Here is a 26,087-nt window from a genome sequence, read left to right on the forward strand (position 1 = left end):
AGGGTCTGAAGATAGATAGTGATCAAGGTGGTGGTGGTATTTTGATTTGTCTGGCATATGTTGCCCTCCTGTCTCTCCTTCAGGGTTGCCTTGTTGCTTCAGCTAATCTGGTTTTCCTACCTTTTGTGGAGCAGTCAATAAGTGTTGTTGGTCTCTAATTCATGGGACTTGCTTCCCCTGATGATGACTATGAGGGCTGAGCTGGAAGCAGAAATGATGGTCTGGTGGGGTCTATGAAGGTTCTGTCCCTAGGCCTTTGACTTTACTAACTTGTGTAAGCTTGCTGTTAGGGCAACTCCTCTCCTTGGAACTTGGCCAGGAGACTCTGTCTTTGGCAAGAGATTACAATACTTTTTCAACCTGCATGATTGCTGAACCTGAATTCAAAATATGCTTCTAGAACCTTCATGATCCTTGAACTGGCCTGGCTTCCTGAATGTAGGCTACCACCTGTCCCTCCTTTTTTTTTCTGGTACTATTCTTTGAAACCTGTTTCTAGCACTCACTTCTCTCTTTCTTTTCTGTCCCTTGTTGCTACACCCTCCAGACCAGTGAGCATGTTGTCTAGATTTTATTTATAAGAGAAGGGAGAAGATACAATATACCAGGGTAAGATAATAAGATGTGCATATGGAATAAAACTCCCAGATTGAGTGACACCTAAACCTTCTAATCTAATTGTAACAAAAGTTTCCTAGACCTAGCCTGATTCTCTCTCCGGACTGGGCAGAAGTGTCTAGTATCTTTCCTGTTCTAGGCCAGAATAGAATCTCTTCTACAATAACACCCTGAAGATGATTTTGAGAAATATCTACTTGGGTTCACTGAATTGAGCTTGTTCCTGGTCTCCAATCCCTATGTCTCAGCCAATTATTAAAACTTCTTAACTGGTGTGGTAGATTTATGGTATTCCATATTTCTACTTGCTATTTCACTTCTTCCTTCCTTGGACTCAGATAAATACAATGGGGTGCTGATAGCTCAAATGTTGAAATACTTCGACTGTTTCCATGTTACTCACAAAATTCACAAAAGACAACCTCTTCTCTTATTGGACTTGGTCTATAAATAGGATCATTTCAGACGAAGATGATCTAGTGCTTCCATAAGAGTCACAGACTATGCCCCAGTGGCAGTTCAGTGCCACACATAATTACTGCTGGAATGTGTAAAGTAAAACAGTAATCCTTTATTGTTCAGCTGCCCTGTTTTTGTTCTTTTATGGGAAGAAGGATTCGTGAGAGATAGGCATTCTCACTTTATACCTTCAGCTTTTAAACTCATATATAGTGATTGGATGCAGATGTAGAACATGCAATCATGCTTTATAACTGGATTTCAATTGGTTATAATTATACCTTCAGCTTTTAAACTCATATATAGTGATTGGATGCAGATGTAGAACATGCAATCATGCTTTATAACTGGCTTTCAATTGGTTATAAACTAATATTCTTGAGCCTTTGCTAATTACTAATAAGAAATCATGCCAGTTTGTGGCAATATTAGTATAAATTCTGCTAATTGCAACTGCTTTGGCATTTCTTCCTGGACATCTGATGAGCAGATGATTCCCAGTCTTCAATTAAGCAAATATTTATTGAACACCTAGAATGGCTTTGGACTAACGTCCTAATCTGGTGCCTCTTGGTGTGGAGGTGAACTTGGATTCTCAAAAGCTGTTTCAGGAAAGCACAAGCAGCTCCTACCAAGGTGATAACTTGGAGTTTGAAGCTAATGATAGACTATGTATGTCTTTGTTGTCTGAGGACCTTGTTAAAGTCAACCTTGTTAAGTTCAGAGAAACTTGCTGCAGGTTTGGCTGCAGGGTGATGACTTTTTTTTGGCTTCAACAATTCTTCAACACTGTTATGTTATAGAAGGAGTTTTTTTCCCTTCGCTTTCCCTGACCATGTAGAAAGGTTTTGGTTTGTGTCATTGGAGAGAATATGCATACCCATAAAATGACATTTCCTTGAAATACAAAGTATGAACAATGCATTGTGCTAGGCACTGGGCACCAATCTGTTCTTTGGCAACAATCTCCAATTCTGCATTTGGACCAATGCTTTCCAGCCTAAATGACTTAAATGATCATGATTTCTGATCACTGTGTTTGCTAACAATAATATGGGAAACATCTGCTTACTTCATTCCACCCCATGAAAAATGCTGGTTTAGAAATGTGTGCTTAAAAGTGGCTCCAGAACAACTAGGGAGTAAATCGAGGTTTTCAACCACTTAGAAGTGTTTCCCAGCCCCTATTCCCGTCCCTCCCCACACTGTGCCAGGAACTCGTCACGCATGCTCCGTTCCTCCGTTCCTCCCTAGTCTCAAAGGTTAGGGAGGCGGGGGACGGAAGGGGGTGGGAAGGGGAGGCGCATACGCATGCGCACCGCCTGCCTGTCGTCGGGCGCTGACTCACAGTCGACGCTAGCTCGCTTACTAGCTGGACGCTGCTCGGTCTGCGAGTCGTTTGCCTCACGCGCGACTGTGGTCGTGGGCGCCATGAATTGCGAGAACTTCGCGGCGGGCGAGCGGTTGGTGTCTCCGGCCTACGTGCGGCTGGGCTGTGAGGCCCGCCGCTCCCACGAGCACCTCATACAGCATCTGCTGGAGAAGGTACCGACGTGCCCGGGCCAGCGGCCCATCAGGAAAGTCCGGTCCTGACCCGGGGGGCCGAGCGCCCCCAGCCTGGGCTCCAGTGCCGGGGCCTCCTGGGCCTGGGGGTCTGGGCGGGGCGTAGAGGGGTCTGGGTGGGGCGTAGAGGGGTCTGGGTTGTGCGCCTCTAGGCGAGGGAAGTTAGATTGGCACGAGCTGCGTGTAGAGGGCGAAGTCCACTCCTTCTCTAGGAGCTGCCCGTAGAGTGGGCGCGCCCAGCCCTGACGTCAGTCAACAAACATTTATCGGGCTTGTCCTCTATTCGGGCGCTGTGCTAAGCAAGTTCCCCCCCCCTCAGTGAGCAGTGGCCAAAGATTGAGCCCCGTGCCTTCTGGGTGGTCATGGGCGTGTCACTTCTCCCCTCTTGAGCCTCAGTTCTCCATTGGTTAAATGCGGTGTGAAACTTGAACTGAAGGGCGCCATAACTCTGTGGTTAGAGGGATGGGCCTTGGATTCTGGCCCATCTGGGTTCCAGCGTGATTAAAGGCTAGTCCTTTAACTTCCCAGCATCCCCAGGCAATTAAGACTGTAATTTACAGAGGAGCTGGCCATATGCCTAGGTGAAAGTAGAGTACACACCTAAGGAAATTTTTTTTAAAAAGTCAATATTACGTGCCAGCGCTGGGGGAGAGGGGGAGAGGGAGGAAGGGTTAGTTCCTGCTCTCAAGGAGCTTACAGTCTGAACACTGCACAAGAGGAAGCTGAAAAGGGAGGAGGTGTAGGGTAAGGTACTTGGTGCAGAACATGATGGAGAAATCCAAAGGAGTGCGGCTAATAGGAAATAAAGAGATTGGCTGGCCTGAGTGCTCTCCTTAGATGGAGGCTTTGGGAGGAGCCTCCCTCTGCCTGCCAGTCTGACAAGGTGTGAGTGAGTACCAAGGCCGATGTGATCTTGCAGGATGGTCACCTAACCTCTGTTTGTCTTAGTACACTAGAGAAGAAAACGGTAAACCACTCCAGTATCTTTGCCAAGAAAACCCCATGGGTAGTATTGGTATGCTATGGTCCATGGGGTCAGGAAGAGTTGGATACAACTGAACAACAGTAGCTAACTATATACATTTTCTAATCTGAGCCTTCGTATCCCTGTAAAAATAGACGGTAGAGGTATTTTTCAGATAGGGAAACTAAGGCTCACAGAAGTTAAGTTACCCATAAATGCCAATGATCACAGCTGCTAAGTATTAGCTGTAGAATTGGATGGGCAGCAAGGTGGCTCAGTGGATAGAGTGCTGGTCCTGGAGTCAGGAAGAATGATTTCCTGAGTTCAGATTTGTCCTCAGATACATATAAGCTGTGTGTGACCTTGGGCAAGTCACTTACCCTATTGCCTCAGTTGTCTCTGTAAAATGAACCGGAGAAGAAAATGGTGAACCGTTCCAGTATCTTTGCCAAGACAACCCCAAGTGGGATCAGGAAGAATTGGATATGATTGAAAATAATAATGTGGAATTGGAACCTTTGGCTTCTTAATTCCAAGTCTGGCACTTGATCCAGTATATGAAACATAAAAACACCAGTAAAACTCTTATAAGGAAGCACAATAGTATCAAATAGCTACTGAAGACTGACTAACTTTCAAAACATATTTTCCTCTTCCAAAGGGTAAATGTCCTGAAGATGGTTGGGATGAAAGTACCATTGAGCTGTTTCTCCATGAACTTGCCATTATGGATAGTAACAATTTCCTGGGCAGCTGTGGTGTGGGAGAAAGGGAAGGTAGAGTAGCATCTGGGTTAGTTGCCCGTCGACATTACAGGTAATTTTTAAAAGTGGTGTGTGGTTTCTATTATGTCCTGTAAGGATGCTTAATTTTTTAATGTCTTCATAAAATGTTTTAAATGTTTTAAAGATCAGATTATATGTTTGTCTATATTTTCTAATTTAGAAGTTCTTTAAAAAAGACTTAGAAATAAACTTATCTGAAAATCATTCTCATTCAGCTGCATCTTATTTTCTGCAATACATGTGGAAAAGTCTAAATTTTATTTTAAAAGATTGAACTTTATTTTTTCTACCGACTCACCTTAAATTTTAGAGGTTTTCCCCATTATTTACCACCTATTTGTTGGTTACTACATGTTAGTAATAACAGTAAGAATTCATGGACCATTTAAATCACTTGGTTTTAATATGATCTTATTGAAGTGAAAACCATGTTGTTTTAATTTTCATTTATTTTTGTTTTTTCTTAATATTTCTAAAATTTTATCATTTATTTATTTTCAGCATTCTTGTTAAATTTTTGAGTTCCACATTCTCTTCCTTCCTTCCATCCCTTCCCCCTCTTCACCAAGAAGGCAAGCAGTGTGTCAGACATGTGAAATCATGTAAAACATTTCCATATTAGCTGTATTTCCCAAAAAAGCAAGAAAAATAAAGAAAGTGAGAAAATTATACTTCAGTCTGCACTCAAGTTCATTAGTTGTCTCTGTAGGTGTAGCATTTTTCATCTCATGAGTCCTTTAGAATTTTCTTGGGTTGTTGTATTGTTCAGAGTAACCAAGTCTTTCACAGTTGATTATCATTAATTACAACATTGCTGTTATTGTGCACGATGATCTCCAGGTTCTTCTCAAGTCACTTTGCATCAGTTCATATAAGTCTTGCCATGTTTTTCTGAGACCTTCCCCATTTCTCACTGCACAATAGTACTCCATCACAATCATATGCCACAACTTGTTCAGCCATTCCCCAATTGATGAGTCTCCCCTAGATTTCCAATTCTTTGCTACCACAAAAAGAGCTGCTTATTATAAATATTGTTGTACATTTAGGTCCTTTTTATTTGATCTCTTTGAGATACAGACTGAGTAATAGTATCACTGGATCAAAGTTTTGCAATGCTTTGGACCTAAAAACCATATGTTTTAAAATATCTCTTTGAAAGGAAAAAAATAGATATGCATTAAACATATATAATAGTGAAGTTTTATATAAGCCAAATTTGGTGGTAAATGTAGGTGCCATATTCTGATATTAGTGTATTAAAAATTTTGCAGTAAGCCACAATAACGAACATATACTCAGGCTAATAGCAACAGTGAATTTAATAATATATGTGAAAACACTTTGAAAATAGTTTAGCACTAGAGAAGCTCTTTTTTTTTTTTAAGGCAACTGAGGTTAAGTGACTTGCCCAGGGTCACACAGCTAGTAAGTGTGTCAAGTGTTTGGTCTGAGGCCAGATTTGAACTCAGCTCCTCCTGACTTCAGGGCCGGTGCTCTATCCACTGAACCACCTAGCTGCCCCCCAGTTAGCACTATGAAAATATAATTGTTGAAGCATTGCATTTTAGAGTTCATCTTAATGGTCCCATTATTTACAAACTGAATGTTGCATTTATCAAGTGCCTGCTCAGTGTCAGGCATCATGCTAAGTTTTGGGCATGCAAAAAATGGCAAAAGACTGCCCCTGCTCTCAAGGAGCTCACAGTTCAATGGATTATTATTATTATTAATAATTGACTATTATTATTCTTATCATAATGAAGCTTAGTACTGGTATGCTCTGCTTTATCACAGCCTGCTATAAAATAAAATTTCTGACTAGCAAATTAGGAAGTGATTACTCACATTAGAGGGGTTTTTTAAAAATAATTTGGTGGTTTTTAATTATTAGAACCTTTATTTCACTTATAATATAGTTTAATTTAGGAGCAACTTTTCAAGGAGCTAATTTTTTGTGTATTGTCAGGTATACCACTATGGCAATTCAATTCAACAAACATTCTTTAAGTGTTTGCTGTAAATAAGGCACTGTTAGAGGCTAGAGGTCTGAAGAGATGAAGAAGTGAAACAGACCATGCACTTAAAGAACATGTAGTCTAATGAAGTGATAGAAATGACAAAAGTAAGATTATGATAAATGCAAAAGGTAAGTATGAAATTTGCAAATACAGAGAGTACTTGAAGATGGGAGAAATCAAGAAGGAGGTGGCACCTGAAAATCAAATGGGGAGTACGTTTTAGGTGTGAGGGTAGGCCTGCATGAATGCTTAGAGTGGAAGAAAACAATATTGAAGTACCATGATAGTAGTCCATTTTGATTAGTATGAGGAGTTGATGAATATCAGAAATGAGAAATAAGGCCAGACTTTATTTGGAAAGCTGTGATTTCTACTACCTACTTCTTTTTTTTTTTAATTTGATTTTTGTTCAGTGAATAAAAATCCATTTTTTCTCCCTCTTGTTTTCTTGCTTTGGGGAAAAAAAGGAAGAAAAACATAATTCTTTTAATATACATAGTCACATAAAACAAATTCCCACATTGGCCTTGTCCAAAAACTTTTGTACCTCTGGCTTCACTTTGAATGTATCATCTCCCTTCTCTTGAGGGGGAGAGCATGCATCAGTCATTTGGAGTCATGGTTGCTCACTGTGTTGATCAGAGTTCTTAAGCCTTTCAAACTTTTTTCAAACTTGTCACAATGTTATTATATACTTGTTCTTCTGGTTCTGTTTACTTCTTGTTGATCAGTTCATATAAGTCTTCCTGGTTTTCTCTAAAATTATTTTGCCATATCAACTAAATGAGTTTTTCTCTCAGGTCAGTGGTCCAGATAAATCCTACCACATAGAGCTTAAACAAGGCACTCTAGGAAGGTGTGAAAATTGCACCCCTGTGTTTGTACTACTCACTTGAACTTTGAGCCTATTGTAACACATGTAACTTAATGTAACACAACATGGAGCTCAGCATTTTCTGGCATTAAATAATATGCCTTTAAAAAAGCAATACTTTAAAAGTGTCCTTTGTTTTGTTCTCACTTCATTTTTTATACCTTAGACTATTGCCTTCTTTTTCTGCCCTAATCCTGGTTCTGTTTGTAAGCTCTAGCATCAAGGTAGCACAGTTTCCTTTTATCTGGGGAGAAAATGGCGCCTTAAAAAAAAAATAGGGTGAAACATGTCACTCGCTCCTCCTTAGTACCCAGAGTGTTGACCAAATTTTAGCTTACTATCCTGATTAAAGGAAGGAGGGATTAAAAGGGAAAATTTATTTTTCATGGATGATTAATTGGTCATTTAATTATTATAGTTTCTATATTATAGATATACCTATTGGGAATATAATAGAGGAAATTCTTATATCTGGTAAAAATCTTAACTGGATGTTCTCTTGATCCCTTTTAAGCCTCAGATTCTACCCCTAAAAGCTAACTATTGCTTCTGATTTTCTAGGCTATCTTGTTTGCATACATGTACATGAATTATTTTGCATAAGACTTTTCTTCCCATTCATTGACCCTTCTTTTGTTTAGGTTCATTCATGGAATTGGAAGATCAGGTGATGTTGCTGCTGAGCAACCCAAAGCTGCAGGTTCTAGCCTTTTGAACAAAATAGCCAATTTATTAGTTCTGGACATCGTAAGGCTGGCTGGTGTGTATTATATTAATTCTGCTACTTTTTGCTGACCTGCTAGTGTGTATTATATTAATTCTGCTACTTTTTGCTGACCTGCTACAAATGAGGGAGTTGGGATAGATGGCCTCTGAGTTCTCTCTAGCACTGAATTTGTGATTTCATGAAATGCTCTTAGTTGACTTAATTTCTAATTGCTTCTTTATTTACAGGTGTCCGTTCAGTGGCTGACTGCTTTGTTGTTCCAGTGGCGACTGGTATGAGTCTAACCCTGTGTTTCTTGACACTACGACATAAGAGACCAAAGGCAAAATATATTATTTGGCCACGGATAGATCAAAAATCCAGCTTTAAATCCATGATCACTGCAGGTAATGGAATGCATTGTTAATTATTAATTTTGCATTAATATAACATTGAGAGACAATATGGCTCATTAGATAGAGTGTTGGACTTGGAGTCAGGAAAAAATGGATTCAAATCTTGACTCCAACACTAGCCATATGACCATGGGTAAGTCACTTAACCTCTCTGAGCCTGAGGCTCTAAAAATTATTTACTATGTTGTCTTCAAAATTTGCATTTCTAGAATGATTTCCTGCATTGATAAAAATCACAGATCATTGATGTAGTGAAGTTAATGTTATATAGAGTTTTAGACTTGTTTAGAATCATAGATGATAAACTAAAAATTTATTAAACAGAATACAGTAAAAAGTTACCACAAGTGTGTGTGTGTAGACACACATAGACACACACACCCACACACCCAAATCTAAAAAACCATTACCATGAATTAAATAGGTACCCTTCCAACTGACTGGATCAAATATGAATAATAATTGAAAAATTGGAGAATAATTTTAATAATGATAATGGCTAACATTTCTAACTTTAGGTTTTAAAAGTACTTTACATATATTATCTCATTTGAGCCTTACAACAGCTTTGTGAAGTAGGTTCTATCATTATCTCCATTTTATAGATAAGGAAATTGAGAAAGAGAAGGATTAAATAACTTGTTCAGGTTCTCATAGTATATTAGATAGGATTTGAACTTAGGTTTTCCTGCTCTTAAGTCCAGCTCTCTTCTATGCCACACTGTTTTGAAGAGAAATAAAGGCTGATGACTAGGTCATGATATTCAAGGAGATTAAGAAGTAGACAGTTTAAGGTTATGTAATGAGACGAAATCACTTCTGTAATTTTTGAGAAGGATAAAAGATCAAAACAGAGCAAATAGTGTTAGAAATCTAGATTAGGATTTCTGTGTTTCCTTAAATAAGGCTTAGATCATAAATTAGAAGACTTAGCATATTTTTTTGTATAGTTTCAAATTAATTGAACTACTGTATTTGTACTGTCTTTCTATAATGAACTACTTATCAAGCCATGAAGGTACTCCACTTCCATCAGAGTTGATCAGATAATGCAAAGAACTCCCATTGTCTTGAAAGTATCTGTATATTTCAAGGTCAGAAACCAAAGACTGATTCTGTAGGAAAAATTTTCATTAATAATTCAGAATAACTCTTCTTGTGGCATTGTATTTGCAAGAGAGTGAGCCCCCAGGTTCTGTAAGAAATAATTTATAGCTACTGTTCTTACTATGTAATTTTGATAAATGCCATTTCTTTGAAAGAAGTCAAGATAGACTTACTTTTTTGCAGATGTAATGTGGAGAGGGGTCTGTGGTCTAAAGTTTATTCTTATTGTTGTATTCCAAGGATGTTGAAGGATGTGAAACTAAGTGCAGAATTTCTCTGTTATAATTTTGGTAATTCTATCTCATGTTAGAATTTCACACTTCTTATGAGCAAAAGGTAGAGTTGAGAAAAAAGATGGATGCAGATGCACAGGGAAAATTATCAGCCAACACAGATTTTAAAGACAGATGCAGAAGATGGAAGCAAAGGTCAGTAGTAGAAAATGAATACATAAGTGTGACATGCTCCTGTAAGAATAGTACCAGAAGAACCAAAGCTCAGAATGAGCTGATGCTGCCAGTTAAAGAAAAGGATAGCAAAAAAGATTTTGTTAGCTGTATTGGAGGGGAAAAGAAAATTGGAGAAGAGAGAGACCCTCTACTTGGAGTGTAAGGGATGATGATGATAACTGAATGATAGACATAAGACAGAGCTTCTCAACTCTTGTTTGTTTTTCTCTGCTGAAGAGAATAATCTTTGGACTGGAAAGAACAGAACAAAATTACTAATAGGGAGCTGATACCTGTACTAAGCTGAGAGATGGAAAGTACTTTAGCTGTCCTTGGTGAGTTCAGTTTACTAGTCTCAGATGAACTATATTCTAGGATACCAAAGAACATAACATGTAGGAATCAGTCATTGGAGTGATCTTTGAAAGGTTGTGGAATCCTGGAGAGGTGCCACAGAACTGGAGAAGGGCAAATGTCCTGATTTTCAAAAAAAGGAGAAGAGTGGCATCTGAAAACTATAGGTCGTCTATGTGTGACTTACATTCCTTTCAAAATTCTAGCATGTATTGTTAGAGATGTTAGTGAGTATCCAAAAAAGTAAATGTCTATCTTGAAAGTGAAGGATTCATCAAAAACAAGTCATGACAAACTAACCTCACTTCTTTTTTTTTTTAATAAGGTTACTAGACTTGTAGATCATGGGATTGTAGCAAAACAGTTGACAGTCTCCCATGCTGTTCTTATTGAAAGAGCTTAGAGGAATGACAGTGTGGTTAGATGGATTTGAAGTAACTTAAATGTTTGGATTGAAAGGGTAATCATTAATCACCTAGGTGGTGTAGTGGATAGAGCAGTGGCCCTGGAGTCAGGAGGACCTGAGTTCAAATCCTGCTGCAGACAAATAACACTCACTAGCTTGTGTGACTCTGGGCAAGTCACTTAACCCCAATTGCCCTAACCAAAAAAAGAAAAAAAAGAGTAATCATTAATGGTCCATTGTCACCTTTGAAGGAAGCTTCTAGTGTAGTAGGCCCCAAAGATTTGTGCTTTACCTGGTACTTTTGATGTTTAACATTTTTTTTTATCAGTGACTTAGATAAGGGGATAAATAGCATGTTTGTCAAATTTTCAAACCAGGGGCAGATATTTTAACACACTGCGTGACAGGTTTGGCCACAGTTCTTGATGGGTTTGAACATTGAGCTGAATCTGGTAGGATGAAATTTAGTAAATGTAAAGTCTTATACTTGTTTCAAAAGACCGATTTCACAGCTACAAGATGTGGCACTTATGACTACACAACAGTCTGCAAAAGATTTGAGAGTATATAGTGGATTGTAAGCTCAATATGGCAGTAAGAAAACTGAATGTAGTCTTTGACAGTATGAAGAAAAGTGTTAGGACTAGGGAAGTGATAGACCTGTTGTACTTAGACCACATCTGGAGTATTGTGTTCACTTTTGGGTACCTCATTTTAGGGAGGCTGTTGATAAGCTGAAGATCATCTAGAGGAGGGCAGCCAAGATGCTGGAGATCTCAAGATATTGTTGCATGTAGATCAGTTAAAGGAAATGGGGATATTTATCTTGGAGAAGAGAAGATCTAGGGGAGAACATCATAGGTATTGTGAAGTATTTGAAAGACTATCATGTGGAGGAGGGGGGCCATTTGTTTTGATCTGTATATTGCCACTGAGGAGAAAGTGAGGCTAGTGACTTTGCACAGCCCTACCTTAAATCCAGCGCACTTGTAAGTCATGGCATCACTTTCCTGATGTCATGATCCTTTTTGAGAACGAAGGACAAAAACAACATGTGGAGGAAGATTATATTGTTTTCTGTTCGGTCTCAGAGGGCATAACTAGCTGCAACAGAAGATAGTTGCAAAGGGACAAATTTAGGCTTGAAAAACTAACAATTAGAATTATGCAAAAGTGGAATGAATGGACTATCTTGGAAGTTGTGGGTTCCCCATCACTGGAGAGCTTTAATAAAAGGTTAGTTGATCAATTGTTGGGTATACTTCTTGTATATATGGGTTTGACTAGTTGGACTCTGGGGTCCAACTCTGAGTATCTGTGTGGGTAGTTATACTTTATATCATATGAGAGTTGAGAGGCTGTTTGTTATCTGAGGACCGTATAATTGAATTTGGGGAAATCCATTACCAGAACATTGATCAGCCAGGTGATACATATTTTTTATCTTAGCAACCCAAGAAGATCAGCTTCTAAGGTGTTTAAGAAGTTTCAGTCCCTATATAATGGATCACTAAAGCATATTGTAATTTATATTTAAGAGTAAGTGCTTAGTGACAAATTTGCTAGGAATCATTCTTTCCTCTCATCACCAAACCTTTATTATTATCTTCCCTTTCTTTTCCTTCCTCCTTTTCTAAGACAGTGATAGTTAGATCTGGGAGTTTCTTTCCTTTAAGGAAAAAAAAAACTATGTAACTCTTGGAACTGAATTCCACTTATATTTATGAGACCAAAATCAGATTTCAGACTCAGTAGAACTCATTATTGATGCCTCCTATCTTCCATTTTGAACTTCACAATTTCTGTTGCGGGTACAACCAGCCTTCTGGTCTTCCAGTTTTTCAACCTCAGTGTCCATACTTGACTCCCTGCTTTCTCTCCCTCATGGAATTTCAATCTCCACAATACCTCTTCTGTCCCCTCCTCTTTACTCATAAAACCATCATCCTCATTCGAGCTTTAATCACCCCTTGCCTGACCTAGTGCAATGATCTTATAATTTTCTTCTTTACCTCAAATCCCTGTCTCCTCTAGTCTGTTTTTCACATTGCTGCCAAAGTGATATTCCTAAAGCATCGGTTTTGAACATGCCACTCCCCTGCTCAATAGACTCCAGGGCTCACCATGACCTCTGGGATCAAATATAAACTCATCTGTTTGGCTTTTAAAGCTTTTCACAACCTGGCCTCATTTTTTACCTTTTCAACTTTATTAAACATTATTTCCCTTCTTGCACTCTGTAGTAGAGCCATGCTGGCTTTCTTGGCTGTTCTCACATGTTGCCTCCCATCTCTGTCCTGCTGCCTTCTGTAGTGGCTGTCCTTCATGCCTAGGATACGTTCGCTTCTCGTCTTTACCTTTTGGAATCCCTGGTTTCCTTTGAGACATAGTTCAAGTGCCACTCTTTGCATAAGAATTTTCTTGATATCTTGCCAGCTGGAGTCTCACCCAGAGTTCCTTATACCTGCTTCGTATTTGTTTTACATATGCGTATATATGTATGTACTCATATAAGCCCATAGTTTCTGGCACATAGGAAGCACTTAATAACTGCCTCTTGGTTGATAAGTTGATTGAAGATGGAGAACAAATTCTGAAGCCATTATAACACTCTCGAAAACTCATTCAAAAAATATTACTGTATCCTGGTTTTACCAGTCTGCGGAGATAATAAAGCACAATTCCTATTCCTAACCAATGCTGTTGAGGTCTGAGAAATAGAGGTAAAAGGGAAAAAAAATGGGAAATAGTAATAGCAGGTTATAGAAATAGTATGAAGTAGTAGAAGAACTGAGGCAACAGGGATTTAGAATCCTTTCACATCTCTAGCTTTCTAATGACAGGAAATATAAAGATTAATTATTAGCAAGAATACTTGTATCAAATGGATGTGATCTCATCAGTTTGGAAGTTTTCTCCACAGTACTTATTATCACCTGTTAAACAGGAGGCACTGGAGTGGGAGCAGGAGCAGGAGCTTTCCTAGCAGGTTTACTAGTGATCTGGACAGACAGAAGGACAGGAAAATAGCTTCAAAGGGGTTAAATAATTACTTTATTCTTCTCAAGTGGGTTGCTGATAATGGGAGCATCAGCTCCTACAGCTTCCCCTAATTACTCTTCTCACAGGGGCTGGTGAGAGTGGGGCAACAACACCTACATAGGTGTCCTAGCTCATTTCCCTAAGCCTTGTTGGGGGTCCAGTTGAGGCAGCACAGCATTCCAGCTTGTGCATTCCCCCCTAAACCTCAGTGGGGGCCGGGTGAGGCAGACACACATGCATTCCCCTGTGTATTTTTCAAATCCCCACTCACTGACCAGCGCTCACCTGATTTATAGGGAGCACACAAAGAAGGCAATTAGCCAGCAATAGCCTCACAAGTTTACATGAACTCTAGCAATATTATGCTGACTTAGCACTGCACAAGTAGTAGATTATTCACAAAACAACTCAGATGTTTACATTACCTCATCCCTATATCTCACTGTGCAGTCGCAATAGAAACTGTTTATGATGTGAAAACCTGGGAACTAGAGATATTTTAGCCATGGGATCCTGGTAACTAGTATCTATGATTCTGGGAACTATTATCTAAAAAAGAATAACAAAGTCCATCTTACTTACACCACTCATTCATGCTTGTCCTTGTATGATTCTTGTCCATATCCTCCCATAAGTTTGACATAAGGGGGTCCCATTGTTGTAAAGGCCTTCCTTGCTTTTTCCTGACCTTTTACTACCTCTCATCTTCACCATGTGATCTTGGCCCATCTCTTCCTTTCGTGAAAATTGTAGGTGACATATTTTACTCTTGTTCTTCAAATTTTTTCATTGTTTATGTGTTGCAGTCTGCTAACATGTGCTATGTACCTCTCCATTACTTTGTGTGATACTTATTTTTACTTCGGTAGAGCTGTTTGTATTCCTTGTTTTACTGCTGTAGCAAACCCAATAGAATAATAGTACTAAAAAGATAGGCCATTGTTTTCATGGGAAGCTTGGGGTCAGTAATGGAGCTTTGCAGTTTCTTGCTTGCTTTCCTTTTGTCCAGCTGTAGGTCCAGCTTGTTCATTTGTGTGCTCTCACTCTCCCTGTTGGCTCTCTGCTCTCCACTCTTTCTCATAAGCTCTCTAGGTTGCCCATTCCAATGCATATTGTAATCTGGGTAAAAGAGATTCTTTATCTAGTTGGTCTTTGTGGTGAGGATGGGCAAGTGAAACTCTTGACTGATTGTAGAAGGCTTCTAGGAGACATTACAATCCAAAGGGAATCCTCTTTAATTTAGACTCTGTGTTTGATTTCCTTTGTCATAGGGGCAGTCATATTTGTTAAGAAAGCTTTCTGTTTTATATTTTGCCTGGTCTTTTTGAGCAGAGAGTAGTTGAACAGTTATATTTGTTGTTACATCTTTCAAAGATACTTCATATACGGATTGATGACATTTTTGGGAAGAGAGCTACTTTTTCACAGTCAGCAAAATAGTGAGCACAGTAGGTTCTCTACCTCATTTAGTTAATTGTGGAACAGTTAAGATAGATCCATTCATTGCTGAATATACCTTGCAAAAGCTTGCTTGTACCCTACTGTTTTGACTTCATTGGGTTAATTCCAAGGGTTGGAAAGGTAATTAAGCTTTTCTTCACTTCTCAGCATTTAGCTGTTAATGTACCTAAATGAAGTCACATGATAAACACTACTCCTGTGCCTCTAAAAAGTAAAAGCAAAACCTAGTACCCACAATGTTGAATGTTCCAGTGGGATTTATTGAAGGATATCAGTTGTGGATGAGATGAATTATATCTGGCTGGATCATGAGTGTAAGGAGTGCAAAAGCTTCATGGTCCTCTTGAGTACTTCAGGGTGAAGGGCATACTCCTCTGAGTCTGTAGAGTTCCTTTTAGTCTCCTCCCAACCTTTTACATGCCAGTATAAGTACTAATATCTGTATAATGGTAGCAAGATGAATCTTTGGATCATTCTTGCATATATAATGATGAAGTTATGTTTCTGATGTCAGCCTTTATCGGTAAGGCCTCTTTTCTTCAAGTATTCTTGAAGCTTTATAAGCCTTAATTGCTCAGGAAGGTTTAAAAGCCTTAATTGCTCAGGCAGATACATGTATAAATTCATGTATAATCTTTTCTGAGTAATAGTTGGCCAGGGCACTTAAGATTAGTTTTTTTTAATACATTCATTATTAGTCATTGAGGCAATTTGGCTTTGGTATATATTCAAGATCCTCAGTGACCTTAGGTGCCTATTTTTTTGACATACATTTTTATTTGTGTCTTACATTTGTGCATCGCATAAATTTCTTTCTGTATCTCTTTTCTCCTTATATCAGAGAGTTATACCTTAAAAAGAAGAAAAAGAAAAGAAAAACCCAAAACCAATTAATACATAGACAAAATCTGAAAATAATATGCAATATATCATACCCATGGACCTTCAACTTTTGCAGAGGAGTAGGAGGGAGGTATTTTCTGATATCCTTTTTGGGCTTGAGCTTTTCCTCCACCCTACTGCCCCCCACATTAATTTTCTATCATTTGGTGGTTCTTTCTGTTTACGTCGTTATAGTTGTGTTTTTGTTTTCTTGGCCCAACTTCGCTTTGCATCAGTTCATGTAAGTCTTTCCATGCCTCTCTATGTTCATTGTATTTGTTATTTCTTATAGCATAGTAATGTTCCATCATATTTCTATACCACAATTTGTTTAGTCAGAGGCATCGCTTCCCTTTTTTCTGTAGGAAGAACTAGAATGGACTGGTCGTTATAATGTAAGATTGGTATATAGTTGGTGACATTGGCAGTTGGGTGGTTTTCACAGCATGGTTAGTCTGCTTACCTTTGATATTAATAAATATCCTGAGAATGATCTTGAGAAGAGCTACTGGTACCTTGGGGTGGGGGGAACCTTTTGCAGAAGTTAAAAATCTGTCACAGAAAAAAACACAAACAACCTGTTGAATTTCATGCATTTAGATTTATGAGGCTTCAAGCAGCTTTGCTTCAATCAAATGGGATTACAATAAATCACTCTTAATGCAGTAGAAAAATCCCCAAAGGAGGTTGTGCTTGTGGTTTCAGAAACAATACTATGGATTTCATTTATTACTTATTCTCACTTCCTTCTACTGGTGGGAATACAGACATCAAAGTTTTTTTGTATAGATGGGAGAATAGACATATATAGGTTGGTAGTTGTTTTCTCCATAGCATTATTTGGTTTTGTGAGATTTTGGTTTCTTCCCCTCCTCAGATACTATTACAATAACCTGCAGGTTGACCTGTCTGTCAGGTCATCCTCTGCACGGTTTCCAAAGTGATCTTCCTAAAATTCGGGTCTGACTTTGTCTTTGTCTTCTCTTCCCCTCAGCACCCCCTTTAGTCAAATTTCAGTGATTCCCAGTCTCCTCTAGGATAAAATATAAAATGCTTTGTTTAGCATTTGAAGTTCTTCATAGCTCCCCCTCCCCCACTCCCCTGTCTTCTTTAACCTTACCGTGCTCTACACAATACCTCCCTCCCTCTTCCAGCAGTCCATATACTTTGCGGTCCAGTGACACTGACTCCTTGCTGTTCCTCACACAGGAAAATTCCATCTCTTGACTGAACGTTTTCCTTGGCTGTTCCCCATACGTGGAATATGCTTTCTCATGTGAGCCTTCTGGTTTCCCTAACTTCTTTAAATCTTGGCTAAAATCCCACTTTCCACAGGAAGTTATTTCTCTACTCCCTTAATTCTAGTGACTTCCATCTGTTGATTATTTACAATTGATCCTGTATATAGCTTGTTTGTTCATAGTTATTTGCAAGTTATCTCCACCAGTATTGAGCTCCTTGAGATCTGAGACTGACTTTCGCATTTGTGTTTTCAGTGCTTAGTACGGTGCCTGGCACATAGTAAGTGCTTAAATATTTATTGGTTGACTGATTGAATATCGCTCTTCTTTCTATGTGCTTAATTTTATTCAATTTTTTTCCCATCATTTATACCTTCTTTGTAAACACATCTGAGACAGTGATATTCAATTGTGGTTATTTCACTGTCCTTAATGGTGAAAATTTGTTATTGTAATCTTTGTAGACTTTTTTTTTCTCTGTTTGACAAGGATATATAATGAAATCATAAATGTGCATTGCAATAGAATGAAATAAACATCAACTTCAATGAAATATTAATGTCGAAGCATATATGTAATTCAGGGCCTCCTTACTGTTTGCCTAATTGGTCTTCTTGTTGCCAGACTCCTCCCTCTAGGCCTTCCTTTGTAATTTGCCAGATTTGATATTCCTAAAGTATAGATTCACCCCCCCCCCAAGATGTTTCATTAGCTTCCTGTGGCCTCTAGTATAAAATAAAGTAAAACTTCTCTTTGTTATTCAAAACCCTTCATAATCTGGCTCTCTTTAGTCTTTCAGATTGATTTCAGCTAACTCTCCTTTACTTGAAAGGCTGAATGGTATGTTGTAAAGAGAACTGACCTTGAAGCCAGGAAGATCTCATTTCAAGTCTTGTCTTGTCACACATCTGTATAGTAATCTAAGTAATTTGTGGCAAAGGTATCGCCACACTGGTAGAAGGAATTTTCTTATCTGAGACCTCCCTAAATCAGGTAGTTCATTTATGGAGGATTTGGACAAGATTACATAGGATGAGCAAGTGTGAATGCATTGTGATAGAGGGAGTATATGAATAGAGATGAGATCCTAGATCCGTAAGCATTTCAGAAGGCGGTTATCTATTTAGAGTACTGAACTTGGAGCCAGGAAGATTTGAGATCAAATTCTGACTCAAGTACTTACTAGCTGTGTAATTCTGGGCAAGTCACTTAATATCTCTGTGTCTCAGTTTCCTCATCTATGAAATAAGAGGGTTGGTCTTGATGACTTCTGAAGCTCCTTTTAGCTCTAGATTCATGATCCTTTGATGCTATTTTTGAACAGTGAAACATCATTCATATCCTTCAAATTTAGTGTTTTCCTGGTGTACATTCTACAGTTCATTCAATCTTCGCTGAGCTTTGCCACTCTGGCATCTTGGACAAGTTAACTTAATCTCTCTAGCCCATAAGTTTCCTCAGCTTTAAAGTAAAGGAATTGGGCTACATGATTTCTGAAAGTCCATCTAACTTTTAAAATTCTATAATCTTATTACTCTAGGTTGCTTGGGTATTTAATGTAATAGTTTTTACCTTTTTAAACTAATATTTTGTTTGTTTTTTAGGCAGTTGGGTTAAGTGACTTGCTCAGGGTCACACAGCTAGTAAGTGTCAAGTATTTGGTCTGAGAGCAGATTTGAATTCAGGTCCTCCTGACCTCAGGGCCGGTGCTCTATCCACTGTGCCACCTAGCTGCCCCTAACTGATATTTTAAAGGGCAGTTTCATCACAATAAAAAAAATTGTGCTTATGGTTGATATGCAGATAGCCTTAAATGCTTTGCCAATTTGCTGTTTCTACCAGTTGCCTTGTACTCATAATTTCTTTTTTTCTTTCCTTATAGTAGTTGTTTTATTTATTTATTTATTTATTTTGGTGAGGCAGTTGGGGTTAAGCGACTTGCCCAGAGTCACACAGCTAGTAAGTGTTATGTCTCTGAGTCCGGATTTGAACTCAGGACCTCCTGACTCCAGGGTCAGTGCTGTATCCACTGTACGACCTAGCTGCCCCACTTTATAGTAGTTATCTTCACAATGTACTTAAAATAACCTCTGTATTTTTTCTAGCTAATGTCTTATCATGCATTTCTGTATATAAATGTATAAATTTATACTTTGAAAATAGAAACATACTATCTTTCCTGTATGTGGAATCTTTAACTTGTTCTGGCTTAATGATGCATACTTAATACAACAAATGTCTGAAACAGGTTTTTTTGCCTTTTAAAATGTGCTAGCTTTCACTGTTCCTGTTTATTCTGATGTTAAATAGTTGCACTTAATTGGTAGAATTTGTATGTAAGTGGTAGATCAATCTTCAGTGATTTCTATATCTAAAATTTATTATCATTTACTTAAACATTCATCTGAAATTGATTTTAAGCCTGATTCCATTACTTCAGTTTCTGTGTTACTTAATACTTAATTGAAGAAACATTCTTTTTGGCCATCATTGTCTTTATATTTATATAATTATACTTCCATGTCTTATTTCCTACATTGCTTGGATGATCTATCTTCTAGCAGAAGGAAAAATCAGCCAGGCTTCAGTGATAGAATAGGACTGACTCTATTTTTATGCTATTTTTATAATCTTGCCTTACTATGAATAGTTGGATACATGAATACTCCTTTTCTTTTTGGATACCTTTGTTAGGTTTTGAGCCTGTGGTAGTAGAGAATGTATTAGAAGGTGATGAGATACGCACAGACCTGAAGGAAGTAGAAGCTAAAATCAAGGAGCTTGGGGCTGATAACATTCTATGTGTTCATTCTACTACATCCTGTTTTGCTCCAAGGGTGCCTGATAGGTAAGTCATTCATGTATATTATTCTTTACATGTTAACAAATTTTGTTAATAAAGTGTATATATCATTATTTTAATATGTTTGATTAACTTTTGGGAATAATTAAGTAAATTAATCTCTTTCTAAGAGGATGTAGAGAATTCCTCTGAAATGTGGAGGAAAGCATAACGGAATAGCAAAAGGATTTACTAAAATAGAAGAAAAAAAGGATCTAATACAATGTAAATGATTCCTTTTACTTGAATAGATTCAAGTCTCTCTACCTTCTGCCTGTGTTAAAATTATGATTGCTTCCCCTCCCAGTACTGTTAGCTCTTCTTCATGAAAAGGTGCTGTTTGTCTTGTTATTTAAAAGATGCTTTCCTGCTGTGCTAAATGTCATAGTTTCTCGTGTTCATTTATTTCTGCTGCCATCTCTAGTTCAATATTCTTTCACTCAGTGGGCTGATGTTTTCGATACTTCTGATAAACATGGTTGGGAGCCATCGATGATATTTGCCGTGCAAGAATAAGAAAATAAACTTTTAATGATAGATGAGGATTAGTAATGTTGAGCATATACCTTATAATGATACATATCTAGTTTTTAGCTCAAGATAAAATAATACTTAAATTTATACTTTAAAGATGTTAACATACAGCCCCTTGGAAAAACATTTAAAATTAAGACAATCTTGCTTGAAAAGTATTTTTTTAAAAATTGTCATACTTAATCTTATACACAGTGGTTCTTTTCCTTTGTTTTTATTGGGAAGAGATATTATGATGTGCAAATGTAGATATTTTGCTTTCCAAATGAAAGAAAGTATAAATTTCCTAGTTCAAATTTTAATTTGTACTTGTTTAAATCAGGCAGGCATTCGGTGAGTGCCTACTGTGTGCATACACTGTGCTGGACATTGGGGATGCAAAGACAGAAATGAAACAGTCCTGTCCTTTGGTTCTGTTGGGTTAGATAACATGCTTATATAAGCATATACAAAATAAATATGTAAATGTGAGTTAATTGTGGGGTGAGGATAGGGCAGTAGTAGTTAGAGAGATTAGGAAAGGCCCTCATGTAGGAGGTGAAGCTTGAGCTAAGCTTTGACAGGAACTAAGGATTACAAGAAGTAGAGGTGAGGAGAGAGTGCCTGCCAGCCTTGGTAAACGGCCTCTGCAAATTCACTGGAATGGGAGATGGAGTGTCACGTGTGAGGAATATCAAGAAGGCTACTTTGGTTGGACACAGAATGTATGAAGAAGGAATAACACATGTTAAGATTGGAAAGGTAGGTCAGAAGAAGGCTGTTGTGAAGGACTTTAAGTTCCAAACAGAGGAGTTTAGATTTGGTCCTAGAGGCGATTGAGGTTTAGGAAAATCACATTGGCATCTATGTGGAAGATCATTGAATGGGGGAGAGAAAGGATTTGAGGCAAAGACACCAATTAGGAGGCTTCTGTAGGAGTTCAAATGAAAGGTGATGAAGGCCTGAAGTAGGGAGGTGGAAGGGGATATTGTGGAAATGAGTAGGTAGAACTTGACTACTTATTGGTTATGTTGGGTCAGGGAGTGAGGATGAAGCTATGTGACTAGAAGGATGGTGTTAACTTTGACAGAAACAGTGACGTTCAGAAGCAGAATGGGATTGGGGAAAAACATAGAGTTTGATTGTGGACATGCTGAGTTTGTAATCCTTACAAGACATCTAGCTTCTTAAATAGAATGTTTTCAGCTTTTTTATTTAATTTTTTAAGTTAAAAAATCTATTTTTTCTTCCTTGGCCCCCTTACCTCCTACCTCACAACTCCCCCCTTGAAATAAGGGAAAATAAAACCCTCATCATAAATATGCACAGCTGAATAAAACAAATTTCCACATTGGCCATAATTTTGCACACAGAATGGACCATCCCTTTGTCAGGAGGTGGGTAGCAAGCATCCATCATTAATGTTTTAGAATAATGATTGGCCATTGTAATGATCAGAGTTCTTAACTCTTTCAGAGTTGTTGGTCTTTACAGTGTTTTTATTGCTTAAATTATTTTCATGGCTTTGTTCACTTCACTATTCCTCAATTCCTTCAAGTTTTCCTCGGTTTTTCTTTCTTATAGCACAATGGTATTCCATCACATTAATATGTTGTAATTTATCTAGCCATTGCCCTTGTGATGGTCACCTCTTAAGTTTCTACTTTGCCACTATAAATATTGCTGCTATACGAATGGATACTTTTCTTCTTTGATCTCCTAGGGGTTTAGTTGTGTTAGTGGTATTGCTAAGTCAAAAGGTACTCATAGTATGGTGATTTTGGGGGGCATAGTTCCAAATTGCTTTCTAGAATGGCTGGAAACACTTATAATCCTTGAATAGGCATTTAATTTGCCTGTTTACCACAGTACCTTGAACATTTATTATTTTTCTTTTTTGTCAACTTCACTAATCTGATGGGTGGTATTGAGGTAGAACCTTTCATTTGCATTTCATTGCATTAGTATGAGTTGGAACATTTCAGTAGCATTTTTCTACTTATTAGTATCTTGGAATATTTCATAGAGTTGGGACATTGCATGCTTTGTATTTATTTTTCTGAAAACCACCTATTCATCTTTTGATTATCAATTTAAGAATGGCTCTTAGTCTTAAAATTTGAAGCATTGTCTTACATATCTTGGAAATGAGACTTTTATCAAAGAGACTTGTTGCAAACTTTCCCCCATTTACCATCTAATTTTACTTACAATTGTTTTTGTTCATGTACAAATGTTTTAATTTTATGTAATAAAATTATCCTTGTTATTTTCTGTTATTCTCTCTACCCCTTGTTTGCTCATGAGCTCTTCTTCCTCATCAATACGTCTGAAGGGTAATTTTTTCCTTGCTCTTCTAATTTATGTTGTCAGCCTGTGTGTGTGTAAGTCATGTATCCATTTGGAGATATACCATGTTGTGAGATTTTGTTCTGTAGAGTACAGTTAAGTTACTTCTGCTCTAACTCCACGCTAGACTTTGCAAAATCATAGTGTGGAAAAAAATGGAGTTTAGAGGCACAACCCTCAAAAAACTTTGTTAGTGATGTGTTTTTTTTTTTAAAAAAGATAGGAACATAAAAAAAGCATAATTTTATACACGTTAAATGGTTGAGAAATACGTACATACTATAATAAATGTTAACAGTGACCATGGCCTCAGACTGTCTGGGCTCCTACTACTTGGCTTGCATATAGGTTACCAAGTGGGCCAGGTTAGTAAAGTGTCAGGAAAGTTGAACAGGCCATTCCTGGTCTCCAAGTTGGAGGCCGTGGGCAGAAAGTGGAATGTGGTGACGTGGACCAGCTATTCTTTGTCAACAGCTCTTGCTGTACCTGAAGATATACAGTAACTATGATATTAGTTTTGTTTGTGCAAAAAAAAAGACCTGAAGTTTTCTTGTAGAAGTGGGTACCAGAATAGTTGTGGCTTGTAAGTTGTTGTGAAGAGGTGTAGTTTTCTCTATTCTTGCTGTTTCTCCAAGAAGGAATTGTGCAAAAGCAGATTTGAAATATGCATTATGTTCAAATTCCTCCTTGATAATATCAGTCAAATTGGAATAGATTTACATTTTCAAAACAAGTGTTAATAGCAGAACTGATTGTACTTAGTTTCTGCCAAATTACCTTTCAATTATTCCAGAAGTTTTTTCAAATAGTTGCTATATCAGTAGTTGGGGAGTCTTTGGATTTATCAAACACTAGGTCACTGTGTTCATTTGCTTCTGTACATACATTGTATACCTAATCTATAGTATTGATCATCCTCTATTTCTAGTGCCAGATCATTTTGATGATTACTGTTTTGTAAGTATAATTTGAGATCTGGTATTGCTAGGTCCCCTTTTCCCACTTTTTTTCATTGTTTCCATTGAGATTATTGACCTTTTGTTTCTCTTGAGGAATTCTGTTATTTTTTTCCCCCAGCAAATAATCCTTTGGTAGTTTGATTGGTATGGCACCTGAAATAAGCAAATTAATTTAAATAGTATTGGTCATTTTTACTATATTGGGTCAGTCTATCTATGAACAGTAAATATTTCATTATTTAGGTCTGTCTTTAATTCAGCTAAAAGTGTTTCGTAATTGTATTCATGTAGTTCCTGTGTGTGTCTTGATAGGTTGACTCCCAAGTATTTTATATGTTCTGTAGTTTTAAAAATGGAACTTATCTGTCTTTTCCTGTTGGGTGTTGTTGATGTTAGAGAGAAATGCTGAAAACTTAACATGGATTTTTGTATTTTGCAACTTTGCTGTTATTATTTCAGTTACTTTTTTAGATGGCTTGCCATGTTTTTCTAAGTAAACCATCTGTAAACAGTAATTTTTTTTTCCTTCTTGCATGTATTCATTGCTTTAATTTCTTTTTCTTATTGGTGCTGCTAGCATTTCTAACACTTTGTCAAATAGTGACACTTGGCATTCTTGCTTTACCCCTAATTTTATGGAAAGATTCTTTACTTAATTCTTATTACATAAAATATTTTCTCTAGGTTTTGGATAAATACTATCTGTTATGTTAAGGAAATTATTATTATTATTCCTTTGTTGTCTGGGTTTGTTTTTTGAATATGAATAAGAAGTCATATCTTGTCAAAAGCTTTTTCTGTGTCTGTTGATATAATGTGATATTGTTGTTCTTATAAATATGGTCTGTTATATGGATGGTTTTCCTAATATTAAACCAACTCTGCATTTCTAGAATAAATCCATCTTGGTCAAAGTGCGTAATCTTTGTGTCATATTATTGTAGACTCTTAGTTAATATTTTATTTAAAATTTTTATGCCAATATTCATTAGAGATATCAGTCTGTAATTTTCTTTCTCTCTTTCCACTCTCCTTGACTTAAGTATCAAGACCATATTTATATCTTCAAAGAAATTTGATAGGACTCCTTTTCCAAGACCGAAGTTCAGACGGCTGAATCTGAGATCCTCCACTCTGGTATCAGAACCATACAGTTGCAGCTCTGTTCTTTTCTGTTCCTTGCCCAATAAACAGCCGCAGCCTAGACTGTTTCTTGCTTTGTTATGCTTCCACAATTTCACAGTCCCTAAGCATAGGTCTGCTTCTCAGTCCACACTGGATCTGCAACCCTATTCTGGGGTCAGAGTGACAAAGCTGCCTGATACTGCCTGTTCTGGTCCTGCACAGAATCAGGCTTGCCTCTGCTGGATCCATAATGGCCTCTTCATGCTCTGGCTGAAGGCCCTGTTCAGTCCTAGGGCTCAGTGGCTTTGTGAGATACCCTCCTGACCTGACCTTTATCTCAGAGCCAGTAGACCTCTCTCTATCTTCCTATGCTGTCCTGGGATAGACACATGACTCAACCAATCAATAAACATTTATTAAGTGCCTATGAGGTGCCAAGCACTGTGGTAAGTTGGGGATACAAAAGGAAGCAAACGACAGTCTCTGCCCTCAAGGTGTTTACAATGTAATGATTGTAATGATTCACTGTATTTTCTTTTTTTTTTTTCCTCAAGTAAACAAGCATTTATTAAGGGATTATTATGTGCAAGATACTGTGCTAAGCACTGGAAACACAAATGCAAGCAAAAAGAAAGCTATTCCCTGCCTTCAAGAAGCTTGCATTCTAATGGGAGGAGAGATAACACATAAAAAGGAACTGAAGGGAGATGGGGTTTGGAGAGTAGATTGAGGGATGGCATGGTAAAGAAAATAGAATGAATTATCAGTGCAGCCTAGGAAGGAATAAAAACTTGGTTGGTCCAGGCTTCCGTTGTAAAGTGATTTCTAGGAAGCGCCAGCCATTTACAAGGAGAGGCCAGAAACATGAGGCATACTTCTAATGTGAATTCAGGAGTGAGGTGTGGTGGGGTTTTAGGTTAAAAGGTTTCTGTGGAAAGGTAGAAAAATTCT

At 37.7% G+C, this 26,087-nt stretch overlaps 1 protein-coding gene across 1 annotated transcript in view; it reads left to right on the forward strand.

Moving 5' to 3' along the window:
* The first annotated feature begins 2,394 nt into the window (after positions 1 to 2,394).
* The window catches only part of SEPSECS (Sep (O-phosphoserine) tRNA:Sec (selenocysteine) tRNA synthase), a 67,991-nt gene continuing 44,298 nt past the window's right edge, over positions 2,395 to 26,087 (forward strand). The window contains exons 1-5 of the mRNA XM_020992404.2: positions 2,395 to 2,622; positions 4,266 to 4,420; positions 7,926 to 8,044; positions 8,239 to 8,397; positions 20,043 to 20,196. Coding sequence (XP_020848063.1) covers positions 2,509 to 2,622; positions 4,266 to 4,420; positions 7,926 to 8,044; positions 8,239 to 8,397; positions 20,043 to 20,196 — 701 coding nt within the window. The 5' untranslated portion in view covers positions 2,395 to 2,508. The remainder of the gene's footprint in view (positions 2,623 to 4,265; positions 4,421 to 7,925; positions 8,045 to 8,238; positions 8,398 to 20,042; positions 20,197 to 26,087) is intronic.

The sequence above is a fragment of the Phascolarctos cinereus genome, unplaced genomic scaffold, assembly GCF_003287225.1.
Source record: "Phascolarctos cinereus isolate Bilbo 61053 unplaced genomic scaffold, phaCin_HiC Scaffold_9;HRSCAF=440, whole genome shotgun sequence".
NCBI lineage: Eukaryota > Metazoa > Chordata > Mammalia > Diprotodontia > Phascolarctidae > Phascolarctos > Phascolarctos cinereus.